Source organism: Malaclemys terrapin, chromosome 4, assembly GCF_027887155.1.
Source record: "Malaclemys terrapin pileata isolate rMalTer1 chromosome 4, rMalTer1.hap1, whole genome shotgun sequence".
Classification (NCBI taxonomy): domain Eukaryota; kingdom Metazoa; phylum Chordata; order Testudines; family Emydidae; genus Malaclemys; species Malaclemys terrapin.
The window spans coordinates 147,122,322-147,149,478 of NC_071508.1; the positions used below are offsets into that span (position 1 = coordinate 147,122,322).

Genomic DNA, 27,157 nt, shown 5'->3' on the forward strand with positions numbered 1-27,157 from the left:
TAAACTATTGTTGTATGTAAAGTAAATAAGGTTTTTAAGATGTTTAGAAAAACTTCATTTCAAATTAAATTAAAATGCAGAGCCCCCCATCCAGTGGCCAGGACCCGGGCAGTGTGAGTGCCACTGAAAATCAGCTCGTGTGCCGCCTTCGGCCCCTGTGCCATAGGTTGCCTCCCCCTGGTTTAGACAGTTGAATTTTCATACCTGCAATTTTACACACCATTTCCCTCTAAAGCGCGGACTTTTACTAAATGTACCGTGGCTGCTCTGTGGTTTTTTTATCTAAAAAAATGTCAATGCAAATCCACCACCCTCTAAATGATCAGTATAATCAAATTCCACTCTCCATTTCTAAAAACAGCAACTAACATTTTTGAGGGATTGCATCTTAAAAAAAAAAAAGCACAATGTTAATCAAATAAATGATAGAAAAATAAACCTAGATCAACGTTAAGCTCTAAGAAAACACCAGTTAGTGAATTAATTGCTCACAATATCATCAACTTCATAGGAACCAAAAGGAAACTTTAATACTCTGACAATAAAATAGAACTGTGAACACACTTTCTATGCACTAAATGAAAATATATACAGAAAACAGTGAAACTTTCTCAAATACATGTACGAAGTCATCTTTTTGTGCATTAAATTTATCAAAGGAAAAAGCATACTTTCCTCACAATATCATTAAACATACCATAGCAGAAGTGGCCTTACAATTTCTGACAAAGCAAGTTAGTACATTTTTTTTTTAAAAAGTGTTGATGTAATTGTGTAGTTCATGGCAGATATGAGGAAAAACGTTGATTAATCAAACCTTTGGTTACGTGATATTTACTTGAACAAGCATATCTGAGAATAATATAAGAGGTGGTTCTTTTGAATAATGCTAGGATTTACATGTGGACAACGTATCTTATTACCACATCATGTTGTTAGTGATCTCATAATATTGCATACTAAATTTAAAGTGGAAAGCAAGATTTCATAACCAGGCAAGAATTGCTTGATATTAAAAATTAAGAGTATTGTATATATTTGCAGCAAAATCAAATATGTACATATAAACAAAATGAAAAGCATGCCTACATCTTCCCATCAAACAGCGTGTTGTCAAAATCAAAACACACACATCAAACCATCTTTACAAGTGAATTATGTTGTGTTCTCCCCTGTTCCATTTCAGGAACTTCAGCAACTTGTACATGAATACAACTAGGCGAGTGTTTAACTGTTGAGGTGTATGTGCTTCTTTCATGCACCGACGTGAAAACATCTGTCTTACATTTTCTTCTTTTCTGACTCTTCAGTAGATTCTGATTTCTGGGCAGGGAACGCATGGTGATACAAATGTCTGTGGGTAGCTGCTGCACTGTAAAGTTTGTACAAAGCCTACAAAGCAGAAAAGACGTAAACATTCTTAGATCAGTGAGTTCATAGAGCAAGTTATCTATTTTGCATTCATATTAGAGTAGCTGGTTCAAAATAGTCACAATGTTCACCTTGACTTCTTATACTTTCCTTTCCATATGTGCTAAGTGTGACTTAGTTCCATTTATTTTTCTAGACAGATTTCCTAACTCCTCCTTTCCATGCTCCAGTCACTAGAATGAAATAGGTTCAGGGGTCTGTTACTACCGCTAAGCTAACGGACCTGGTGCAGTAAAACTTCTTATGATGATGTGCTGGTTGGATCATCTGTGGTAATGGAACCAAGGACTTCTAGGTCTAAAAGCATAAGCCTCTACTGCAGACAGGGGCAAACTACGGCCCCCAGGCCACATCCGGCCTGCGGGACCATCCTGCCCGGCCCCTGAGCTTCTGGCCAGGGAGCCTAGTCCCCGGCCCCTCCCCCGCAATTCTCCCTGCTCCTGCTGCTGGTAATGGGGTGGGGGGCCTTGGGGAGCAGTCAGGGAGGAGGGGGTGGTTGAAGGGGGTGAAAGTTCTGGGGCGAAGGTCAGGGGATGGGGAACAGGGAGGGTTGGGAGTGGGAGTCCGGGGGGCCTGTCAGGGGGGCAGGGATGTGGATAGGGGTCGGGAGGGCAGTCGGGACAGGGAGCGGGGAGGTTGGATAAGAGGTTGGGATCCCGGGGGGTAGTTAGGGTCAGGGGGTCCTGGGGGGGGGTGGTCAGGGGACAAGGAGCAGAGGGCGGTTGGATGGGTTGAGGGTTCTGAAAGGGGCAGTCAGGGGGCGGGAAGTGGGAGGGAGTGGATAGGGGGTGGGGGCCAGGCTGTTTAGGGCGGTACACTCTTCCCTACCCATCCCTCCATACAGTTGCACAACCCCGATGTGGCCCTTGAGCCAAGAAGTTTGCCCAGCCCTGCTCTACTGGTTGAGCTAATGAACCCATTCAACTTGCATGAAGGGAGTAGCCAATCACTACACTTCTTTACATGATCCCTTCCTTCAGAGGGAGAGATGGACAGCACCTGGCCCATGTGTTACATAGACCTTACTTTGATTCTGCATAATGTTCAAGAATGAAAATCTTTCCCATTCATCAGTGCTACAGCTTCATAGATACTGGTTCCATCGAATGGCCTGTTGCAACAACTCAAGAGACTGATCACCTGCCAGCTGTTCTTCTAATTGTAGGGCAGAGTTTAATTGAATCAAGGGATACTGTGGGGTGCCTCAAGTCATATGCTTCCTTGTCTAATAAGGGTGGTCTCTTACCTAGGTTTCACGTTTAAGATGCAAATGTTAACATTCAATCTATCCATGCATTTTTTTGTGAAGATCATCTAGGTGGTTGTAAAACATGCCATGCAATAGACTTTAATCATCAAATGTACATGCAGTTTTTCTAGAAATTGCTTCTTTAAAGAAATGCAGGTTTTAGCCTTCGGCATCCTTTATCATACCTGTGGAGGGGTTTTGCTGCTGTCTTCAGAGGAGACAGCACAAACTGTTACAAACAAAACTACCTAATCTAGCAAATAAATCTTTCACTGGCTTCTGCAGAACACTGATCATGAATGAGAAGATACTGTCTTCAAAAATAGTTGTGATGAAAAGATGGTACCTGCCCAAAGGTCTACATTAATTTAATGCACCTTCATAAGTTCAGTGTGAAGCTGTGTTGGTTTTCTTTTTATCAAAGGTTTTTTTTTTTTTTTTTAAGAGATATCCGATCTAGAACTGGAAGAGATTTTGAAAGGTCATCGAGTCCCACTCCCTGCCTTCACTAGCAGGACCAAGTACTGATTTTGTCCCAGATCCCTAAGTGGCCCCCGGGATTGAACTCACAACCCTGGGTTTAGCAGGCCAATGCTCAAACCACTGAACTATCCCTCCCCGTACAGAAGACCAGCACAATGCCCATGCACCTCTGTACGGGGTGGAGGGGGGATTACACCCATGCTGCTGAAAATATATGTTACCCACCAAAGTAAGGTCTTAATTTTAAATCAACCCTTTCTTAAATTGTTTGAAAATAGTTCTCTTCTTCTGTCCCCCATTGTTTAAACATTTAAGAGGACCGCTTAATGCTTGTGGGGGCTTGGCGTTCCCTCCCAATAATCCTTTTTCAAGACTAAATTTTACACAGCAGAGACAAGTCCTTGAACTCTGGAGAGCCCCTTGCATGAGGGCAGGGGACTGGACTCGATGACCTCTTGAGGTCCCTTCCAGTCCTAGAATCTATAATCTATGAATCTATTAACAAGAGCATGTTCGGTCTTCGGGAATGAATGCCACTGATTTCTGAGCAGAACATGCATGTAGGAAAATAATTTCAATTTAGATGCTCAGAATTCAGATGCTTAAAGGTATCGGAGATGAGATTTTCTGGTAGCCATGTGGAAACTGACTCTGATTTATAAAACCTCCTACTGTACATTTTTAAATGTTATTCTGCCAGGGGCTTGATGTCACGACGAGCTAATAATTTGGGGTCCTGTTGTGACTCAGTTCTCAGCAGCACACCCTAGCCAACTCAATGAAAGTTCTGCTTAAAAATCAGCAGCAAAGTGTAACTGTCTGATTCTTAGAGTTCCACGATTAGAGGCGTATCTGGGCATTTGCAGCCGAATGTGTAACAGACGTGTTCCAAAAATCAAAGGGCACGTGATTTCTAGGAGTGGATTTCTGGATATGCCTGAGCAATAAAAAGATACTATATACTATACCATACTATAAAGATGCTCCCAATACTTCTGTTAGTCTTAAAGGTGCCACAGGACCCTCTGTTGCTTTATATACCCTTGTTCATCCCTCTATGTCTCTGACTCAAATGTGCTGTGTCTACACCTAATACCAGTTCCATTTAGAACAGCCTGGTAACCGAATCAACAGCTTACCCATTTTACAGACAGGCAAACTGGCTTGTCTATAGAAACAGTTGGCGAGCGGCAAGCTGAGGGGTAAATCTGTCTCATACTAGCCTGTGGCATGCTAACTATTCCCGTAGCCCATGCCACTGGGCACTAAAACCTCCCTAGCGCGGGTTGATGTACTCCCATTTCGAAATGCAGCCGGTGTTGCCCCAAAGAGGTAAGGGGGTGGGGGAATGTAACTCTCTTTTGAAATCTCTCCTTTAGCTTGTTTTAACAGAGGTTGGTGTCTCAGAATCTGGTGTCATGGGTACATTTTGAAAATGTAAGATGCGATCCTGCGGGCGTTACTCGGGTGAAACTCCGCTTAGCTTCAGTGGGAGTTTTGCAAGATTTGGCTGTTAGAAAATAAATATTTCTTGCATAAGCACAAACTTATACCAAAATTAACCCAGATTCCCTCCTCTATTATCCTGGATTTCTTCTCCTATAGCGCTAACTTCTTCCTCACGCTTTTGGCCCTGAGACTGGGATTGGATCTATATGCACAGACTCACGTGTCTACGCAAGAGGCCCCATTGGTATGTCTCTGTGACTCTGATTGCTGGCTCTGGGCCCTCTTTGTATGATTGGAGAGACACTGGTCATGCAGAATTGCTTTTCTGGAGATCTAAGGCTTGTATGCTATGTTCCAAAGAGACTTAGCTGGGGATCTCTCTAGCAGGGCCCAACCCTGGAGGAGAATTTCAAAGGTGCCTAAGGGAGTTAGACACCCAACTCTGCTTGGGAATTGGATGCAAATCCTTTTGCAAATCCCAACTGCGCTGAGGAACTCTTTAACAGTTCTAGGTGCTATACAAATCTCCTTAAAGACAAAATAGAGGCTCCCGGCAGAATGCATGGTTGTGAATGTGAAGGCGCCATCCTCGCTCTGTGCGTTACCGATGTTCGTTTTGCAGTTAGAGCAAGCGGCATGCGGGTAAAGGCATGTCTCTGTAACGATAAAGTCACTTACCTCATTCGTGCTTCCCTGTGGGAAAGGCAGTTGGAAAAGGGGGAAAAATAGCATCTCTGTATGTAATGCACTTCCTGGGTCATGTTACAGCATTCAGCTTTAGTTACACAGCCTTACGTTGGCTTAAACAGTTTTCTTAAGGGTAAGCCCCGCTCCCCCTTGCCCTTATCCATTAACCCCAGCCTGCCACACCGTCCCCAGTTTGGATCATGTTCCCTTAGCTGCATGCTCTAAGGGCACAATACCTATTCCACATGCGGTTAGGCTCCGTCCATACAACAAATACAACCCTGTCAGGCAAGTTCGGTACGCTGTGGTTGTTCTCTAAGTTGATTAAAGACATGGTTCCAATTTGGACCATAATCATGGATGGACTTGGACAAGTTTCAGATCCGCTCTGACTCCAAGCTCAGGCACAATGTGCAGGGGGCTTGCTGGCCACACCTTCCTTGGGACCTGATTCTGATCCTGTATGCAGTTTACACTGGTTTCACGCTGCTGATACAATGTAGTAACTCCTGAGTTACACCAGCATAAGAGAAGAGTGTAGGGAAGAAGGTGATTTTTGGTGAATTTGTAGGGGGGGGGAAGGTGGCTCCACCCCTTAATCCCCCATAATGGTCACCACTGCAGGGTTTTAACCAAGTGCCCACTTTCCCAGGCAGAGCGGCTCAGTGTCGGAACAGCACCTCACCTGGACAGGGGAGATTCAAAGAGACAAACAGCTCTGACGGGGCCATTCTACCATCAACTAATGGCTAGCACTTTTCACTGGCAAAACAGCTCTGTATGTGAGCAATCAGTTGGCATTAACACACGCCCCATCAGGCTTTTAAAACAGGGCCGATCGTGTCCAATTTGGCCTAAAATTGAATGACCAGAGCCTCAGCTGGTGGCAATCGGAGTAGCTTCGTTAGCCAGTCATTAACGGAGCTACGCTGCATTACACCCGGTGCGGATCAGCTTCTTCATGCTTTGCAAAAACAAATGTTTCCAAAGCCTTGAACCAGGATCAATGTTTCCACCGTGGTGGTTTGTTTTTTTTTAAATCCAATGAAAACTGTTAGTTCCAGAACCGATACACTTTCTTCTCCGAGTTCTGCAACCCAAACTTGGCAGCGCTGTAGGAGACTGGAAGGTTTGGGGGGTAGGGAAAGTCTGTGTTGGAACAATGCAGATAACCCCAGAAGGGACAGAAACAAGAGCACAGCCGGCAAAGGATCCCACGCAAACCAAAGCCTGCTGTCTAACCCCCTGCCTGTCCATGCTGCCTCTTGCCCCTCTGCCCACAAAAGGAACATGATACAATAATGCCCTCTTGCTGTCCCCCAATGGCCTGGCCCCTCTGGGTGCACAGACCTGGTGGCCTGGTTTACCGTCCCCCACCATTCATCATTTCCTTTTTGCTCAATTCAAGGTGGTTACAATTAATAGTGCTGCCCTGCTCATCCTAGTTACGGCTCTAGTAGCACGTCCCTTGGAAACCCCTGTTAGCGTCTTGAGGCAAGGCAGCTGCACCAGGCTGATTCTTGGCAGATTGGCACTTGGGTAAGTTTGCTGTAAAAACTAAAAAAAAAAAAAAAGGGCAGACTTGCGGGGGGTTTTTTAGTTCCAGAGCCAGCAGCAGCCCCCCTGCAAGAACCTTCCATGAATCATAGAATATCAGGGTTGGAAGGGACCTCAGGAGGTCATCTAGTCCAACCCCCTGCTCAAAGCAGGACCAATCCCCAGACAGATTTTTACCCAGTTCCCTAAATGGCCCTCTCAAGGATTGAACTCACAACCCTGCATTTAGTAGGCCAATGCTCAAACCACTGAGCTACCCCTCCCCCATGAGTCATGGATGGGCAGCTTTGCCTCTGAAGTACAGAAGCCAGCACACGGGGCTGGGCCCAGAGAATGACACCCAAGCTACCCAACACGCTTGCTGTGGGCTTGTTTAATACAGGGTGGAAGACAAGGTGGAGGGACAGATTATTTTTTTAAAGCTTTGAACAGGCTAATGTGTTGTGCCTCACCTCTGCGTTAACATATCCCGGGAACTGCAAACCTGAGCCGCCACAGTCATGGAGACGCAGCAGTTACAAGGACGCTGTTGTCTCATTAAAAAAATACTTGGGGGTTTCTTTACCTAGCGCTGTGACTAGTGACCCCTGCAGTGACCACTGCTGCAAATTACAGCAAAAGAAGCGTTTTCTGTTTGTTCAGGCAGGCTGTGCATTTGTGTCGTCAGTGTCTCTGTTCCCATGATGTACAGTCCGTTCTTGCGCCTGCTGTGTGGGGGTCTTTCACAGAGCAACAGGGAAGAGAGTGGTTTTTTTTAAAAATAGGAAAACAGTTGTAAAATCACACACGGGCAGGTGTCGCTATTTTTAACTCCTCCCCCCCCGCCCCGCCCCTGCCCCTGAACTGACTAGATTTCAAGTGGATGGTGTCCCTTGAATCACGTCAGTATAGCCTGTTGCTGTTAAAGTCAATGATGAAACTCCCACTGACGTCAGTGGGTGTCTGGCCAACACGGTGTTTAATGCACCATTTATTTGACCCACCACACAAGTTAAAGCCACTTCTGAGGACCCTGATCTCATGAGTGCATGATGTAGGTGGAAACCTGCACCCGCCTGGAACCCTCTATCCATTGACTTCTGCTTCCATTTGTGACTTTGCATCCATTTGCAATGGTGAATTGATGTCATGGTATGTTCAAGATCTCTACCCGAGGGCCTGCGTTGAGTATTTTAACAAAGCATTACTTTTGAAGCTTAAAAGTGTCATTTTCCCACCCAAAACTGCATCTTTCAAGCTATTACACAACTTTAGGTCATTGGAAAGAATGGAAATTAAGTAAATTAAGTCATATTAATAACCCTGAATCTGTTGATTTCCACATAAAGATCACCTATGAATCTGAAGCCTGATGAGAAATGCCTTCTGTTTTTTGTTCGACTCCAAGCACAATGGAATAAGATGTACATTGCAGTTGGTGGGTTACGAATGTGAAATAAACAAGTGAGCTAATTCCAGCCCGGACAACTGGAAGAGCAAAAGGCCGCCATGTTTTTGAAACGTTAGCATTGTTGGCTTAGGCCCTGATTGAGCCAATATTTATACAGATGCTTAACTCACATCAATAGCTCCGTTGAAGCCAACGGGATAACGGATTGTTGAAAACCTGTGTGATCATTATCTAACACGCTGACTTGCACTCCCCTGTCTCTCTGTAGCCAGGACCTTTAAGTCCGCATTTCAAAATGAGGTCCCCAACCTCAATTTACGGCCCAGGATTTACATTGTGCAGGACACACAAAATCTGAATGGGAGGCATTAGTTTTGCATGTAATGGCTAGTGGTGTCATACATTAAACAAGCTCCAGTGTCCCTGTTTCCTCCATCTTACTTCACTCACATGACCTGTAATCAAAGCTGGGGGCGGTTCTGTTCAGGGCCCCCATACTCGGCACCAGAATACCCACCCTTACAATCATCTCAATAAACTAGACTGAAAATAAGTCCCCTATCCTTGCCTTTCCCAGCACCTAGTGCAGCTGCATTCAGTGTGTGGCAGGTCTAAAGAAACTCTCTGGCATGGGTTAAAATGTGGTGTTTAAGTTGCTCTGAAAGGCTACAGGATAGGCCATTGTCTAGACGATGAGTGTATAGCTGACTTAAGCCCCGATCCTGCAACTGGATGTGTGCAGGTCGTCCGATTGCAGGCCTGGGGCCTTACTGATGTATTTAAAAGTTATTTCAAAAGGCGCTGAGAATCCCAAAGCAAATCAAGGCCAAAGAATGTCTATTTTTATCACAAGCTCATGCTCTTACCTGGTCCCACAAAGCTGCAGCCACTTGGTCTATTACTGCTCCCAGTTCTCTGTATTCCCCAGAGTATCTGATATATGCCCAGGTGCACAGAGTGATAAGGGTCAACCCCATGATCATGTTGCATAGACTGGCTATGATGTCCAAGCCAATGAAGCCGGTCACTCCGGCTATCACGTACGTGATGAAGATGACCACAAAGAGGGTTGCAGGGGTACGTGCCGCGTGGAATATGTTCTTGCTGTCATTGTGCTTAATGTACTGTATGTAGAGCTCATCTATTTCGTTCTCCAGTTGCTGTAGGTAGCGGCGACTGAACTCCTCCCCACCCATCTTCTTAACGCCTCGAAACAGCTTCACTGCTTCCTCCTTGAGCTCCAGGTGTTTGTTCTGAAGATCACTGGGTGCAAGAAACGGCCGGTCTCCCCCACAAACCTATTTGGAGACAACAGTTCAGTTACAGATCACAGTGACTGTAGCCCCATAGGCTGGTGCTACCACCGTACAGATGATACATGATAACATAAGACCGGCCATACTGGCTCAGATCAAAGGTCCATCCATCCCAGTATCCTGTTTTCCGACAGTGGCCAATGCCAGGTGCCCCAGAAGGAATGAACAGAACAGGGAATCATCAAGTGATCCATCCCGTCATCCATTCCCAGCTTCTGGCAAACAGAGGCTGGGGACACCATCCCTGCCCATCCTGGCTAATAGCCACTGATGGACCTATCCTCCATGAACGTATCTAGTTCTTTTTTGAACCCTGTTATAGTCTTGCCCTTCGCAACATCCTCTGGCAAGAAGTTCCACAGGTTGATTGTGCGTTGTGTGAAGAAATATTTCCTTTTGTTTGTTTTAAACCTGCTGTCTATTAATTTCATTGGGTGACCCCTAGTTCTTGTGTTATGAGAGGGAGTAAATAACACTTCCTTATTTACTTTCTCCTCACCAGTCATGATTTTATAGACCTCTATCATATCCCCCCTTAGTTGTCTCTTTTCCAAGCTGATAAGTCCCAATTTCATTAATCTCTCCTCATATGGCAGCCGTTCCATGACCTTTTCTGAACATTTTCCAATTCCAATATATCTTTTTTGAGATGGGGCAACTACATTTGTATGCAGTATTCAAGATGTGGGCGTACCATGGATTTATATAGAGGCAATAGGATATTTTCTGTCTTATTATCTATCCCTTTCTTAATGAGTCCCAACATTCTGTTCACTTTTTTGACTGCCGCTGCACATTGAGTGGATATTTTCAGAGAACTATCCACAATGGCTCCACTCTCTTTCTTGAGTGGTCACAGCTAATTTAGACCCCCATCATTTTATATGTATAGTTGGGATTATGTTTTCCAATGTGCATTACTTTGCATTTAGCAACACTGAATTTCACCTGCCATTTTGTTGCCCAGTCACCCAGTTTTGTGAGATCCCTTTGTAGCTCTTCGCTGTCTGCCTGGGACTTCACTTGAGTAGTTTTGTATCATCTGCAAATTTTGCCACCTCACTCTTTACCCCTTTTTCCAGATCATTGATGAATATGTTGAATAGGACTGGGCCCAGTACAGACCCCTGGGGGACACCACTATTTACCTCTCTCCATTCTGAAAACTGACCATTTAGTCCGACCCTTTGTTGATAAATAAACAGATCTAAATTGTTAGCCTCAGCTGTGGCCTGCAAGCGGGCTTCAATGGAAATATTCTTTGGCAGTGATCACTACACCCCTTAGTAAGAGTTTGCAGGATTCGGCACCAAAATCAAGTCTGGAACTCCGGAGGCTGTTTCCCCAGCCAGAATTGCTGTGGGATGTCATTCACACCTACAGCAATTCAGGGAATCCAGTTTCTTGCCTTGCTCTTGGTGTTAGCAGTGTGAGCGGCTGTTGCATGGGACTCTGAACCCAGTGAACCGGCATCTTGGCATTAAAAGCTTGGCAGGTAAAAGCTAACCTTTCAAGAAGCTTTTAAAAGATGCAAATTAAGTCAGACTGCTGACTGAGCAGACAGAGACGCTGGATAGCCGCGAATAGATTTGGCAAGCATTGGGTCAGCAACTGTTAACTAAGTGGCAAGGTCCTGTGTGCTATGTAGCAAACTGGACCTAAACTGAGCTGCAAGGACCCTAGCTTCTGGGACACTCCAGTGAGCCCCTAGAAATTCGGCAGGAACTTCTCTCGGATTCAGAACGTGGACGCCTTTAGTGATTTAAACAAGGAATTGAACAGCCCCCCCAGTGCAGCAGACCACGTGGTGGTGGGGGGGTGTCTCATTAACATCCACATTTTCAATGTGCTGCAATTTTTTTGTAGTGAAAAATGTGTAACTGTATCCTAGAAGTTGGTGGGGGTGCTGGAGGCTTTGGCAGCTGCCTGGGAGCAGGTTGGGTTCTTGGCACCTGGGGAGGTGTGGGGGCTGGGTGAGGATTAAGAGATTAACAAGGACCGGATTAAGGCACAGGCTAAAGTCACATGATGATATTGGATTCTAAACTGTCATCGTTTAAGAAATATATGCTCCGAGCCCTCATAATTATACAGCAAATCTTGAAACGAGCCCTGAGTGTAACCGATACAGTGAAGACTGGCGGAGTCTGAAGACAGCCTGAAACAATGGCTCTGAGAGGTATGAACTGCTCCACTCATCTCGGTGGGTTAACTCTGAAACCCACTGTTCTGAGGTGGCCCCCGCCAACATCGTCCCAGCAGAGAGCTGGATGTGTGGGGGAGTGGGAAGGGTTCTTGCTGTTGCCATCCTTTCTTCGTGGTTTTGGTGGGGTGGGGCTCCGACACACACAGCCCTCTGTTGTCACTGTGTGCCCGGCCTGCCATAATCGAGCACTAGGCTTAACAGGTTAGACAGATTTTTCCATTATCATATTACTTTGTCTCCTTCAGAAAGCCCATTTCGTTGAGATGAATGGTGAGGCAGCTTACCCCTTTCAGAACACTTGGTTCAGGCGCTCTGCAGACTCAAGACAACACTCCAACAGTTGATGCTTGACTCAGATCCCCTTCCATTGCCAGCCATTCTAGTGCACCTATTTTTGCTCTTAAACCCCTTGCATTGGTAGACAGAGATTTATTTAGAGTTTTATTTTTGGCCACATACATATGTGTATTTAACACCTCACTGTGTTACATTCCTGTGATCTCAACCTGCCCCTCCTCCATTTCACAGAGTGTCTTATCTCTACCCCAGAGCAAGGGACTTAGAAAGAGGAAACTCCTCATTATTCACTAGTTTAAGGGGGTTATTTTTAATTCACTTAAAGCTGCTCACGATTATTTTGGTGTTGTGTGGGGTAAGGAATCTCAAATCCATCCTTGCTTTTATTGGGACAGATGCTGTCTCACAACTTTCTGAAACAGCTCCTTTTCGCACCCAGGAGTAGAAGAAGCGAGCCCTGAATGTCTGATTGGGACCCTTCATTGAGCATTTTAGCTGGCTGAGATACTTAAAACTAAAATCCCTGCCAAGTTTATTGAGAAGTTTGGATCAATAAATCGTGGCCAGGCTTCGTAAACTGCCTTGTAAAGGGAGACCATGTGCAGCCTTATTACTTTGGAGGAAAAATCTGAGGTCCATGACAAAATGAGCTGTTCCCTTACCTCTTCCATTCTCTTATTGTAGGTGTCCTTGGCAGTGGCAACTGCTGCTAAATTGTTAGCCTCAGCTGTGGCCTGCAAGCGGGGCGCAAAACACAAGTTTCAGATCAAGCCGATGGTGCGGCAGACGGGAGAGAAGCAGGCTGTGTTAGTAACATATCCCTATCCATCCACCTGCATGGGTGGGGGCATGCACACTCCCCACATGTACACCGTGGGATATGAAGTGCTCACGTACAAAAATGAAAAATAATAAACAGCTCGACCTGACCCTCCCGCTAGCAACAACTCGACCCCAGCCCTCCATTCATTCCCGCGCTTACTGCTACAGTCACCCCTGCCTTTTCCTGCAAAAGCCTGAGTGAATCGATGCACCTTACCCCAAACCCTTATGGACAACAAATTGCAGAGCCAACAGCCTTCTGCCAATAGAGCCCTGCTTCTAGACACCAGCCTATTAAAATCTGCTAGCAAAAGCAACTCAGCTGATCTTAATTGCCACAGGTGCACTGGGACAAAGGGCTGGCGGCTCAAGAAGGCAGATCCCAGCTCCTGGTGGGATTTATAGATGCACCTTGACTTGTAGTTCGTAGTAAGTAGGAAGCCAATTCCTGCAGGAATCCAAAGCCAGAGGCAGTAAAAACCCCTCACGCTGCAGCTATGGGAAATGTTAAGAAAACATTGGAAATGACCGGGCATATGTACACAGTTATTACCTCTGCCTTGTGAAAAACGCCCCAGAGTGCCTAACTCACTCCTGAAAATGGGAATCAGGGTCCTAAGTCACCTTGGTGCTTTTGAAAATTTTACCCCAAGTAACTGCAAAAGATTTCCAACAAGGTCTTGCTTTGATTAGCATATTTGAGCATCACAGAACAGACTCAAAGCCCTCCGTTAGCCTAACATCTCAAATGACTGCCTGACGGAAAATCAATGTGAATCGCTGTCGACAAGCTCATGCCAGCCAACAGCACACAGCATAAATACCTGCAACATTGATTTGGGATGTGGCAATTCTTCTCCTTGATAAATCTTGATGTATGCCTAGGAAACAATACAAACACAGCATCACAGTTAACAGCATGTTTATTCAAAACACACACACCCCTTACACATGCACCATTAAGGAGATTTTGAAAAGGGACGTAGATGTCCAGCTCCCTGCAGGGAATGGGCCCTTTTGTGCTGAGCAGCACTGACAGGGTGACCATATTTCCTAAAGTAAAAACGGGACGGCCCAGGGCTTGCCTGAGCCACTCCCCTGCCCACAGGGCTCACCGGAGCCACCCCACCGCCCCCAGCAAGCTCCGTGCCGCCCAGGGCTGGAGCTGGGACTGGCCCCTGAGCTCCACGCTGCCTGGGGCTGGGGCTGACCCCCAGAGCCCTGCTGCACGGCACCTCGCGTCACTGCCCCCCCCATAGAAACATTCCTCCACGCCCCCTAGGGGACCACCCGGCTTTTTTTGTAAACTGGGCATTTGTTCGCTTGCCGATTAATCAGTTGGGAAGAGCAAATGGGACAAATGCCCGTTTTTGTCAAAAAAGTCGGGACGGCCATTACAGAGCATAAAAAGGGGACTGTCCCGGCCAAAACGGGACATATGGTCACCCTAAGCATTGACTTAGACTTCGCCACAGACTTCCTGTGCGACCCTGGGCAAGTCACTTAGTCTCTGTGTGCCGCAGCGCCCCCATCTGTTCAATGGGGATAACAGCGCCAGAGAGTGGTGAGGCTACTCAGACACCGTGGTTACGGGGGACAAACAAATACCTTCACTAGAAAGACGTGCACTTTCCCCAGTCTGTGTATCCCAAACCTTCCTCTACTGCTCACTTAAATCTGGAAAAAACGCACACACTTCCCAGCTGAATAACCGTGACCTCGCGTGGTTTAGGAGCCAATACCTTAAAGTATTCCACAAGGCCTCGACAGGTGATGTTATTTCCATTGATCTCCTTAACATCTAGGCTCTCAGGGCTAAGGAGCCAAGGAATCAACACCTTCAAGTTCTTGATGAACTCGTCATCTATTTCTGTAAGCAAACCCCGCGTCAGATCCAGATCAGCTCAACTCAGACTTGTGCTGCAATACGCACACGCGAAACATTAGCAGCTAACGCCAGCCATCCTGTGACTGAGATGCAGTCTGAGTGAATAATGGCTGTTCTCAGAAGCGATACTATCGCATTAGTGCTACTTGTCTGAAGCCTAATACACACTGTTATGATACATTTTAAAAGCAGTCTCCTAAATGGCACCCACAAAGTTTGCACCCACAGCCATCTGCATGCACAAAGCTGCTTTTGCATGATCAAGCAGGTGACCGATGCCTCCAGAACTGGTAACTGTGGCCTTGTTGCATGGAGTCAGGTCCTGCAGGTCTTGAACAAGTGGGTCCGGGTGAGTCATCACACACCAATCCTCTGCCTGTCAGCTCACAGACAGCAGCTGGGACCGCGGTCCATGAAGCCCAACTGGAGCATAAGCCCCGCCTCAATGCTCTGATTGGGAGAGTTCCGAGGCGCCTGATTGGGCCACAGCCCCTATTTAAGCCAGAGGAGGAAACTGGCAGTTGTTTGTAGTTCGACTGGGCTTCACACAGCTATGGACGGTTAGTCTGGTGCTTACCTGTTCCTGACTCATCCTGACTTGGGTAACTGCCCCCTGGTTGCTGCCCTCCAATCTGTATCTCCGTTCTGATCTGCTAGCATTCAACCCAGCCTGATTCCTGATAACTGGCTCCTGGCCCAACTCCTCAGTTTCCGCCTGGTGCTAACCCCTAAGCCAGGCCACCCAGGCCGCAGACCTGAAACATGGCAAGTTACATGCTCTGCCCAACCAGAGCCTGTGTGCAACAGCAACGTGAGTATGGAAATACTGTGCTCTTTTCTCTCTCCTTCGGCACTCCTGTTTTGAAAAAAATCACATGAGGACCTGAAAACTTTTGGCCTATAGGTTTAAAAGAATAAGAATTGTTCTTCCCTGCTTTTTACTGCACTCCACTGATGAGATTTCTTACACTGAGGTCGCAGTCCTTTCTGGGTACTGCACACTGAAATATGCAATATTTGAAAACTACTGGGACCATCAGACTCTTAGAACCTGCAGATTGAGAGCTCTTGTATGTGCATTAGAGGATCACATTAGCTCTTGTATGTACATTAGAGGATCACACACAGTTTGTCCTCCTGGCTATGGCTGTAAATTTCTTTGCTGTATTGTGAAGCACTGAGGTTTTCATGTAAGACATCTCTAGTAAGGCTTCTCTTTGCTTAAATGGTTCAGTGGCGAATAATTTGTCCTTTGGATAATCTTTTATTATGACTCCTGCAGGCACTTCACTGATGATTTTTATCACTGACCTTTCTAAAGTATTGTCTTTGCCAGTCAAAATACAGAAACAGAGAATGCCTACAACGTGTAGCTCCACCATAACACTGACTAGCTACACAGATGCTACTGCAGCTCAGAAACACTGCTATGGGGGGGCTGTGCTAGACCAACAAATCCAAAAGTCTGGTGGCTTAGGAGATGACATCTAATATGTGCACCCATCAGGCCTGGAACACAATATATTTCCTTGATTTCTTAGCTACGGGGACATATATTTGGAGGTGGTGGCGGTATTTGTACTGCACAGTGTCTAGATCACTCAGTGTAAAGCGATCTTCCTTCCTTCTCCTCCAGGGATAGGTTCTATCACAGCACTTTCCAAACTGGAGAGACTATCTAGATTCATTGCCTCCTGCTAGTACCAAGGGCATCTTCCCCAGAGGTGCTCGCATCGTCGCTGGAAGTTAATGGGCTCCGTCGCCATCTTGACCGATTCAGACGAGATCACCCAGAACTGCAGGACCAAGTCATTTTAACTTACAACATCTACAACATATTTTCTATGAAACCGGACAGTGCAAGCGAAAGGGACTGTCTGGGCATTCAAAGGGTAACAACAGTGATATATTTTCGTTTGATTAGTTCTGAGGAAGCAGTGGGCAGCTTTGAGGGAAAAGAGAAGTGGAATGATGAGGCTCCATATACCAGTTCTTTTGAAAACAGTCATCAAGTTCTAGCTGGCTCCTAAAGTTTTCCTTGGAACTAAGGAGTGAAATCTATAGAGGATAATTCCCATTCGAGACTGACTATCTTATATATCCCTTTTCTTTTAACTGATTCCAATTTCACACACACGTAGTGTCAGACGAGTAGGATGTATGGTCCCCTTAGCAGGCACTAGAGCATACAACGGCCAAAAAGCAAGTTCTTTTGTCTAATTGTTTAGTTTGATGCTAAAGGAACATTTTCTTTCCTTCTAAGAGATTTCAGGAAGCACGTCACTGTGGGTTAAATGACTGCCGCGCAGAGCGAATGCTTTGCCACCACAAATAAAGTTAACTTAAAAATCCACCTCCCACAAATCCTTTGGAACAGAAATACAGCCCCAGGCTCCGGAGCTACTAAGATTTCCCTCCAGGGAAGCCATTAATCAGCTGACTCAAGAAGACTAAATATTGCTTTGGAAAGCTTTTTACACCAAAGTGTCTCAGTTTTAAGGACCATTTTTCAAACTGGGCTTCAATTTTCCACAAGCACAGTCTTGCTCCACAGCTGCTTCCACACCTTTGTGCCTGTACTGAATTACCAGCAAAAATATCAATTAATTATAGGTGCAAAATGATGCCTCTAAAAATGCAAACCTCAGCTGCTGGTGTCACTTAGTTCTCAGCCATCTGCCTAGAACTTTATCTTTTTATTATGTGTTAGCAGGTCCTAACCCATCCCTTTGTAAGGCTAAAATCACTGAAATGTTGGTTGGATTCAGAAAGGGCTATCTATGATCAGCACTGCTTTCCACAGGTGTTTTACCAAAAATATTCGAAAGGGCTTCAGGAGAGAATAGGATACCTGACAATGTGTATAAATAAAGCAATCATTCAATTGCAAAGGTAAATGATCAGATTCAATATCAAACTATAGCTTTTAGCTTTCCATCAAACCTTTTAGTTTTCCATCAAAATTTGGGTTGGTGGCTACTTTCAAGCCAGGATGAGGTAACAGAAAGCAGGAGATGTTTGTGAAACACGAATGGATGTGTTTTCTGACATTCTGCAATTCTTCATGTTGATTTCCTGAGACCTACGAGAGATCAGCTTGATGTTAGCATATTATGTGGACATCAGATGTATAACATTAAAGTGTGGAGTACATACTGCAAGAGGACTGATTGTTTAAGGAAAGTGTATTCAGGGGGAGGTTTATGCATGCTTTATGAAGCCAAAGACAGAGCTTTTCCAGCAACCAAGTAACATTTATGTCTCACTCTGACCACAGGCCCTGGAGCGTGTTATTACTCTAAAAATTGTGTCTGCATGAGTCTGACTAGAATACAAAACCATCTCAGGAGTTTATAGCCGGGGTTTTCTTGATCCCCCTTTAATTAGGCCTTTTCATTCATTTCCACTATCAAATCATCCATACATTTCCTGACTACTTCTAACAGTGCCTCGCCCATACATTTTATTATACAACTAACTATTAATGCAAAATTCGTCCTGATCATCTACTTATCCTTTATTTCCCATCTGAAATGTATGTTGCCCAGAAATAGGGTGACCAGATGTCCCAATTTTATAGGGACAATCAGGGCCGGCTCCAGGATTTTTGCCACCCGAAGCAGCAAAAATCAACCAAACAAACAAAAAGCCGTGATCGCGATCTGCGGCACTTTGGCTGCAGCTCTATCGCCACCGCTTCTTCAGCGGCAATTCAGCGGCAGGTCCTTCGCTCCGAGAGGGAGTGAGGGACCCACCGCCGAAGAGCCGGATGTGCCACCCCTCTCCGTTGGCTGCCCCAAGCACCTGCTTGCTGAGCTGGTGCCTGGAGCTGGCCCTGGGGATAATCCCGATATTTAGGGCTTTTTCTTACATAAGCTCCTAATACCCCCCACCCCCATCCCAATTTTTCACACTTGCTATCTGGTCACCCTACCCAGAAATCTCTATGGTGGAACAGGCTAACTCTGTATACTTCTCCATGTATTTTCATTATTGCTCCTAAGAGCGATGGAGGGATTTTGTTTTCATTCTGCTCTTCCCACCTGTGGCATCCCCATTGCTGGAGAGGTAGTGAGCTCACCCATCAATTTTCCACATGAACCACCCCCTCCTATCCCAGTACTTGTCTTTCAGCTTTAATTGTACCCATGCAGCCTTTGCTAAGTCATCTCCAAGGCTGTCATCCAGCAAGGTGTGCATGAGGGAGCAGAGCCGGTTGTGTTTCAATGCAAGTGTGAGCAAAGGCTATGGTGGGTTATTCTTGGTCCTCCATAAGATGTGGTAGTAAAAGCAAGCCCAATCCTTTACTTTCAAGAGCACTGGCCAAAAAGGGTGTGGGCGGAAAACAGATGTATCTGAGGAGAGATGCTCTGGATTGCGAGTCTCAACATGGACATGAGGTGTCTCCACGTACTATCTTCCTGCTTCCAAGCAGGAGTAACTTGGTAGCCACTCAGCTGAGCTCTCATTAGTCCAATTGCTCTGTACTCTGTCTCCTGCTCATCATGTCCTCCTTGAGCTTACATGCACAACTCTGTGCACCTGCACTGTGCAGAATCAGGGTCTCCAGCCCAGCCTACGTTCTATTCGTACAGTGGTGTGTGGAGAGCAGCAGCTTCCCTGGGTTAGGAGATGAAGGGCTTTCTAAGTCATTCTTGAATCCCTTTCCATCAAACGTATCTCATCTAGCCAGGTCAGCTCAGAACTAATTCATGACAAGTTCATGCCAAGCAGCATCCAGAAATGTAGGACAAACCTTAAGACGTTTTTCCAAAAATTCGGAACCACCATCAGCTCCATAGGAAAATTCATACGGGAAACTCCAGTCACGAACGAGGAATATGAGAGACTAAAAAACACAAGTAGGAAACAAATAGAAGGCTCATTAGTACTGTGCTATCCAGTATGGGCTTGATTCACTGAAGTCCAGGCACTCTTTGACTACACCGGACTTTGGATCAGGCCCTATGTTGTTTGGTTTTTGCCTCGTCTTCCAGAAGAAAAACGACAACTGGCGCTGGGTGGATAATACAAACATAATTTTACAGATTAGCTTCACAGATAAATAAAAACGTAGCCTTGTTCACACCCACTTTATGCTCACTTCCCACAAATATTCAAGCCTTCAAGTTTCACTGGCAAAAAAGACTGGCGAGAAATGAATTTCAAAGTCACACGCAAAATATTCGTGGCCGAAGTGCTCACATGCGCATCCAGTCAAGGCACAGAAGAAAATACCATGTGACTTGTATCACCAATCACAACTGAGCAACATTGCCTGACTGTTGAATATTCATCATCCTGCCATAGACATATCAAATACCACATATAAAATACATGCACAATTTTAAAAGTTACTGCTTCATCAAACTGGAAAACAATAGATACATTTAAGGAACCTGTGAGATGAACAAAAGGAGGCTACATGTATTTTCTAATTATTCACTGTGAATTACTCACTCAGCTCCAGTGGCAACTTCTTCGGGTCCTGAATTTGGGATTATTTTGGGTGAAACACTGCCCTGTGCGATGGGTGCTCTTGGGACTGAAGGGGAACCAGCGTGGTGCACAGACCATTGGGCCGGGACTCCGCACAGGGGAGACTCCCACTCTGTGTTTAGCAGATGAAAACCCCCTGCCCAAAATTTGCATACAATACTATATATCCAGGGCCGGCTCTAGCTTTTTTGCCGCCCCAAGCAACAACAAAAACAAAACAAAAAACAAAAAAACGCCCTGCTGTAAGAACCCCCCCCCACGCACTGCTCCGCCGAACCAAAACCAACCAAACAAAAAAACCCAGCGCCACCCCGCCGAACCAAAAACAACCCCCCTGCGCTGCCACGCCGAACCAAAAACAACCTCCTCGCTGAGCGCCGCCCCGCCGAACCAAAAACAACACCCCCCCCCGAGTGCCGCCCCGCTGAACCAAAAACAACAAAAAAACCCAAGCGCCGCCCCGCCAAACCAAAAACAACCCGCCCCCGAGCACCGCCCCGCCGAACCAAAAACAAACAAAAAAACCCAAGCGCCGCCCCGCCAAACCAAAAACAACCCGCCCCCGAGCGCCGCCCCGCCGAACCAAAAACAAACAAAAAAACCCAAGCGCCGCCCCGCCAAACCAAAAACAACCCGCCCCCGAGCGCCGCCCCGCCGAACCAAAAACAAACAAAAAAAACCAGCGCCGCCCCGCCGAACCAAAAACAACCCCCCCACGCTGCCCCGCCGAACCAAAAACAACCTCCCCCCCTGAGCGCCGCCCCGCCGAACCAAAAACAACACCCCCCCAAGTGCCGCCCCGCCGAACCAAAAACAACAAAAAAACCCAGCGCCGCCCCGCCGAACCAAAAACAACCCCCCCCGGCGCTGCCCCGCCGAACCAAAAACAACCTCCCCCCCCGAGCGCCGCCCCGCCGAACCAAAAACAAACAAAAAAACCCAGCGCCGCCCCGCCGAACCAAAAACAACCCCCCCTGCGCTGCCCCGCCGAACCAAAAACAACACCCCCCCCGAGTGCCGCCCCGCCGAACCAAAAACAAACAAAAAAAACCAAGCGCCGCCCCGCCAAACCAAAAACAACCCGCCCCCGAGCGCTGCCCCGCCAAACCAAAACCAACCCGCCCCCGAGCGCCGCCCCGCCGAACCAAAAACAAACAAAAAAACCCAGTGCCGCCCCGCCAAACCAAAAACAACCTCCCCCCCGAGCGCCGCCCCGCCGAACCAAAAACAACAAAAAAACCTGAGCGCCGCCCCACCGAACCAAAAAAAAAAAATACCCCTGAGCGCTGCCCCGCTGAAACAAAACAAACAAACACCCGAGCGCCACCCCAAGATTGGCTTCCCCTTACAAGGTGCCTCCCCAAGCACGTGCTTGGTCAGATGGTGCCTGGAGCCGGCCCTGTATATATCTAATGGCCAGCTGAGGCTCTAGATTGAAAAGCACCGCCAGTTATTTGGGCACTTCCTGTCCTACCTAGAATGTGAGCATTTGGATAGAACAATAGGTAGGCGCATATTCTGCAAAAGTTAAAGGAAGTTTGCTAACCAGCACAAAGGGAACAAGATCCCTAACTTCAGCCACAGTTAGTTTTATCCTATGGGAAATTAACAGCTTTGAAAAAAAATTTCAGCCTCGACTGGGCATCTTTCCAAGCTGCCTCTTAATGAGAAACATATGTAGCATGAGAGGATAAATATGAAAGCACTGAATTTTGTAATCTTTATTGAGGCAGCCAAAGTTTCTGTTCAAGAAATAAATACATGCCAATGTGGTCAAGTTACAATTGTTTCAAAAAATAATTGTCAAGGCATGTCCTGCATTCAAGATCTGATTTACACAGCACGTACCTAAGCGACAGAGTACGTGACTGGGGTTTGGAGAGACAGGCAGTTGCATGCGGAAGCCAAACACGGCCCTGCAGAAATGCCAGGGTTGCTCTCGCACAGATGAACCAACAGGTCAATAGCTGGAAATATGTTTATTGGAAATGCAGAGAAAAAATGGCTGTTGCTTAAAATAAAAATTAGACCGAGAACGAGCGAGCAAGAAAGAGACCTCTTTCCCTCCTCATTCTCTCTCCATAAAGCTTTGTCTTCAGCGAGAAAGTGAGACATAAAATTGACAACTGCTACGAACATTACACTCTGTGAAAAATGTATGTATCTGTCTATTTCAGACTACACCCTTCTCCAAGGTTATGGTGACACAGCAAGGGAAGGTCTGACTGTAGCATGGGTAGGCGTAGCCCCACTAGCTTTAATCTAGCTAGCATAGGTAACAATCGTGTAGCCATAGCAACAGACTCTAGCAACCAGAGAACATACTGAGGGTCCCCAGTGGGCTTGTACTCCGGTTGCTACCCTGTGCCGCCACATCCTCATTACTATTGTTAACGGCGCTAAACTGATGCTAGCACAGGTCAGCCTACCCATGCTACAGTCACCTTCGCTTGTAGTTCAGATAATCCTCTGGCACGCCTCTGTAACAAGACCCGTTTTCACAAATAGGTTACACACGCTCTGTACTCTGACGCCGATTCAGAAGTCATTGTGTGTTTTCAGCACAGTGGCCCGAGGCGCCCCAAGCTGTACACCAAGAGTGACACCTTTCCCAGAGGCAGCAAGTCAGTCAGGCAGCTCCGTTTAGGCAGGGCCTCAAGGCTTTTCTCAGCTACCACTTCATTCTTGCCCATATTTCCTTATGTACGCTGGTTCCCAGAGCTTCACGCACAGAAGTTTTAAGGCCAGAAGGGACCCCTGTAATCCAGTCTGACCATCTGTGTACCCCAGGCCACAGAACCTCCCCCAGTGCCTTCAGAAAGACTGACAATCTCAACGTGATGGGGAATCTCCCACATCCCTAGGTTAAGTTGTTCCAATGGTTAATTTACCCTCAGTGTTAAAAATAAATAAATAATCTTTGCACCTTATTTTTAGTCAGAATTTGTCTAGCATCAGCTTCCAGCCATTAGATCTAATTATGTTTTTTAATGCTAGACTGAAGAGCCATTTACTATCAGAAATCTCTTCCCATGTAGGTACTTGTAAACCATGATCAACTCCCCTCTTAATTGTCTCTTGGAGGAACTAAATGGATGCAGCTTGTGAAGTCTCTCACTGTAAAGCAGGTTTTCCAGACTCTGTCATTTTTGTTGCTCTTTTCTGAACCCTTTCCAGTATTTCAACATCCTTTTTGAAGTGTGGACACTGGAACTTACCGGACACTGTCTCCAGGAATGGCCCCACTAATGCTGTATTCAGAGGTAACACCAGCTCTTTACTCATGCTTCATGTTCCCCTGCTTACACATCCCAGGACTGCGTTCATCTTCTGACATAAAGCATCACATGGGGAGTTTGTGTTCAATTCATTATCTACCATTACCCTTAAATCCTTTTCAGTGTCACTACATTCCAGGATGCTGTGTCCCCTCTGGGTTATCTACCTTATTTGTTCCTAGATGCCTGCCCTGGAATTTGGCTGCATTAAAATGCAGGTTGTTCGAATGAGCCTATCTTACCAAGCGATCCAGGTCGAGCAGAATAGCTGCCCAACCCCCATCCTTATGTATCTCTCCCCACCAATTTGTGTGTTGTCTGCAAGTTTTACCAGTAGTCAATTTCCGTTTTCTTCCAGATCATTGATGAAGATATTGAACAGCACTGAGCCAAGAATCCCTCCCTGCTGATGCCACTAGAAAGACCCCCACAGGATGATATTCCCTATTTCCAATTACTTTTTGTGATCTGTCAGCGAACCGGTTTTTATCCAGTGAATAGGCACTATGCTCATTTTGTATAGCGCTAATTTTTTTCAATGAGAACGGCTCCTGGGACTAAGTCAATGTCTTCCAGAAGCCTGAGCCTATGATGTCCACACAGTGGTACCCTTTGCTGGGCTCCTAAATCCCGCCCTCTGTCCCCACATCAGTGCTGCACCCCACCTCTAATGCTACAAAAATCTGCTCCCACCTCCTGCACCGTTTTCCAGCCACACGAGCGGGTCAACTGACGTGCTCCCCCAGAGACGGACCCAAAGGAGTACGGCAATATGACTGGCTTTGCTCAAAGACAAAGACAGACTGGGTAGGCTGCAGATTTAAGGAACTGCTAAGCAACCGCCTCATTATTAGTGGGTTATAGTCTATACCTAGTCAGTGTTCTGATCCTGCCCGTGTGCTATGCTGTGCTGCCAGTGACATTCCAGCTGATGATCCATCAATACATCAGCCTGATCTCAGTGCCTTGAATCCCACTGTCAGCCGAGGGACGGTACTCTGTGCTGCCCTGGGGAAGCACTGCCTGTGACTACAGTTCCTGCTGTCTCACTCCCCGGGCTGGAGTGCTGCAGGAGAAGTGTGCTCTGCCACTGGGAAATTCATCCCCAGGCCTATGCACCGCTTATGCAACTCTGCGTTGCATAAGGGAAAATGAAGATTTCCTGGACAGACGTCAGGAGATGCTTCTACGGTCACAATGTTCTGAAGATTCAGAGCAGGCGCAGCAGGGACAGAAGGATTGTGAGGAGGTTTTGCAGCATGTGACCTCCAGAAGAAGAAAGAGGAGCGTCCATGCACCAGCAATGGAGATACAGGTGAGGAATCGTTTCCATGTTCTCTCTACAGGTGCTAATGCGGAGAGTGGACTAGATGGCCCATCTGAGGGAAGGGAGCAGAAGGAGACTCCACCGATTGGAAGGCAAAAGATGCACTGTCCTAGGGATGGGGGTTCCACGACCACCACTCCCAAGAGGAGGAGGAGGGTGGTGGTGGTCGGGGACTCCCTCCTCAGGGGGACTGAGTCATCTATTTGCCGCCCTGACCGGGAAAACCGAGAGGTCTGCTGCTTGCCAGGAGCTAGGATACACGATGTGACGGAGAGACTGCCGAGACTCATCAAGCCCTCGGATCGCTACCCCTTCCTGCTTCTCCACGTGGGCACCAATGATACTGCCAAGAATGACCTTGAGCAGATCACTGCAGACTACGTGGCTCTGGGAAGAAGGATAAAGGAGTTTGAGGCGCAAGTGGTGTTCTCGTCCATCCTCCCTGTGCAAGGAAAAGGCCGGGGTAGAGACCGTCGAATCGTGGAAGTCAACGAATGGCTACGCAGGTGGTGTCGGAGAGAAGGCTTTGGATTCTTCGACCATGGGATGGTGTTCCAAGAAGAAGGAGTGCTAGGCAGAGACGGGCTCCACCTAACGAAGAGAGGGAAGAGCATCTTCGCCAGCAGGCTGGCTAACCTAGTGAGGAGGGCTTTAAACTAGGTTCACCGGGGGAAGGAGACCAAAGCCCTGAGGTAAGTGGGGAAATGGGATCCTGGGAGGAAGCACAAGCAGGAGAGCGCAAGACGGGAGGACTCCTGTCTCATGCTGAGAAAGACGGACGATCATTGAGTTATCTTAAGTGCCTATACACAAATGCAAGAAGCCTGGGAAACAAGCAGGGAGAACTGGAAGTCCTGGCACAGTCAGGGAACTATGATGTGATTGGAATAACAGAGACTTGGTGGGATAACTCACATGACTGGAGTACTGTCATGGATGGATATAAACTGTTCAGGAAGGACAGGCAGGGCAGAAAAGGTGGGGGAGTTGCGTTGTATGTAAGAGAGGAGTATGACTGCTCAGAGCTCCGGTATGATACTGCAGAAAAACCTGAGAGTCTCTGGATAAAGTTGAGAAGTGGGAGCAACAAGGGTGATGTCGTGGTTGGAGTCTGCTATAGACCACCAGACCAGGGGGATGAGGTGGACGAGGCTTTCTTCTGGCAACTAGCAGAAGTTGCTAGATCGCAGGCCCTGGTTCTCATGGGAGATTTTAATCACCCTGATATCTGCTGGGAGAGCAATACAGCGGTGCACAGGCAATCCAGGAAATTTTTGGAAAGTGTAGGGGACAATTTCCTGGTGCAAGTGCTGGAGGAACCAACTAGGGGCAAAGCTTTTCTTGACCTGCTGCTCACAAACAGGGAAGAACTAGTAGGGGAAGCAAAAGTGGATGGGAACCTGGGAGGCAGTGACCATGAGATGGTCGAGTTCAGGATCCTGACACAAGGAAGAAAGGAGAGCAGCAGAATACGGACCCTGGACTTCAGAAAAGCAGACTTTGACTCCCTCAGGGAACAGATGGGCAGGATCCCCTGGGAGAATAACATGAAGGGCAAAGGGGTCCAGGAGAGCTGGCTGTATTTTAAAGAATCCTTATTGAGGTTGCAGGAACAAACCATCCCGATGTGTAGAAAGAATAGTAAATATGGCAGGCGACCAGCTTGGCTAAACAGTGAAATCCTTGCTGATCTTAAACACAAAAAAGAGGCTTATAAGAAGTGGAAGATTGGACAAATGACCAGGGAGGAGTATAAAAATATTGTTCAGGCGTGCAGGAGTGAAATCAGGAAGGCCAAATCACACTTGGAGTTGCAGTTAGCAAGAGATGTTAAGAGTAACAAGAAGGGTTTCTTCAGGTATGTTAGCAACAAGAAGAAAATCAAGGAAAGTGTGGGCCCCTTACTGAATGAGGGAGGCAACCTAGTGACCGAGGATGTGGAAAAAGCTAATGTACTCAATGATTTTTTTGCCTCTGTCTTCACGCACAAGGTCAGCTCCCAGATTGCTGCACTGGGCAGTACAGCATGGGGAGAAGGTGACCAACCCTCTGTGGAGAAAGAAGTGGTTCGGGACTATTTAGAAAAACTGGACGTGCACAAGTCCATGGGGCCGGATGCGCTGCATCCGAGGGTGCTGAAGGAGTTGGCGGGTGAGATTGCAGAGCCATTAGCCATTATTTTTGAAAACTCATGGCGATCGGGGGAGGTCCCAGATGACTGGAAAAAGGCTAATGTAGTGCCCATCTTTAAAAAAGGGAAGAAGGAGGATCCGGGGAA

General features: G+C 46.8%; 1 protein-coding gene across 3 annotated transcripts in view; it reads right to left on the reverse strand.

The window, feature by feature from the left end:
• Positions 1 to 504: 504 nt before the first annotated feature.
• The window catches only part of ATL1 (atlastin GTPase 1), a 52,081-nt gene continuing 25,428 nt past the window's right edge, over positions 505 to 27,157 (reverse strand). For 2 of the 3 annotated variants that reach the window (XM_054028110.1, XM_054028108.1), the window contains exons 7-14: positions 19,532 to 19,624; positions 17,719 to 17,857; positions 14,630 to 14,757; positions 13,712 to 13,768; positions 12,728 to 12,799; positions 9,113 to 9,544; positions 5,291 to 5,305; positions 505 to 1,392 (exon numbers count right to left, since the gene is read on the reverse strand). In XM_054028110.1, coding sequence (XP_053884085.1) covers positions 1,282 to 1,392; positions 5,291 to 5,305; positions 9,113 to 9,544; positions 12,728 to 12,799; positions 13,712 to 13,768; positions 14,630 to 14,757; positions 17,719 to 17,857; positions 19,532 to 19,624 — 1,047 coding nt within the window. In that variant the 3' untranslated portion in view covers positions 505 to 1,281. The remainder of the gene's footprint in view (positions 1,393 to 5,290; positions 5,306 to 9,112; positions 9,545 to 12,727; positions 12,800 to 13,711; positions 13,769 to 14,629; positions 14,758 to 17,718; positions 17,858 to 19,531; positions 19,625 to 27,157) is intronic. The other variant, XM_054028109.1, reaches the window with a different exon arrangement.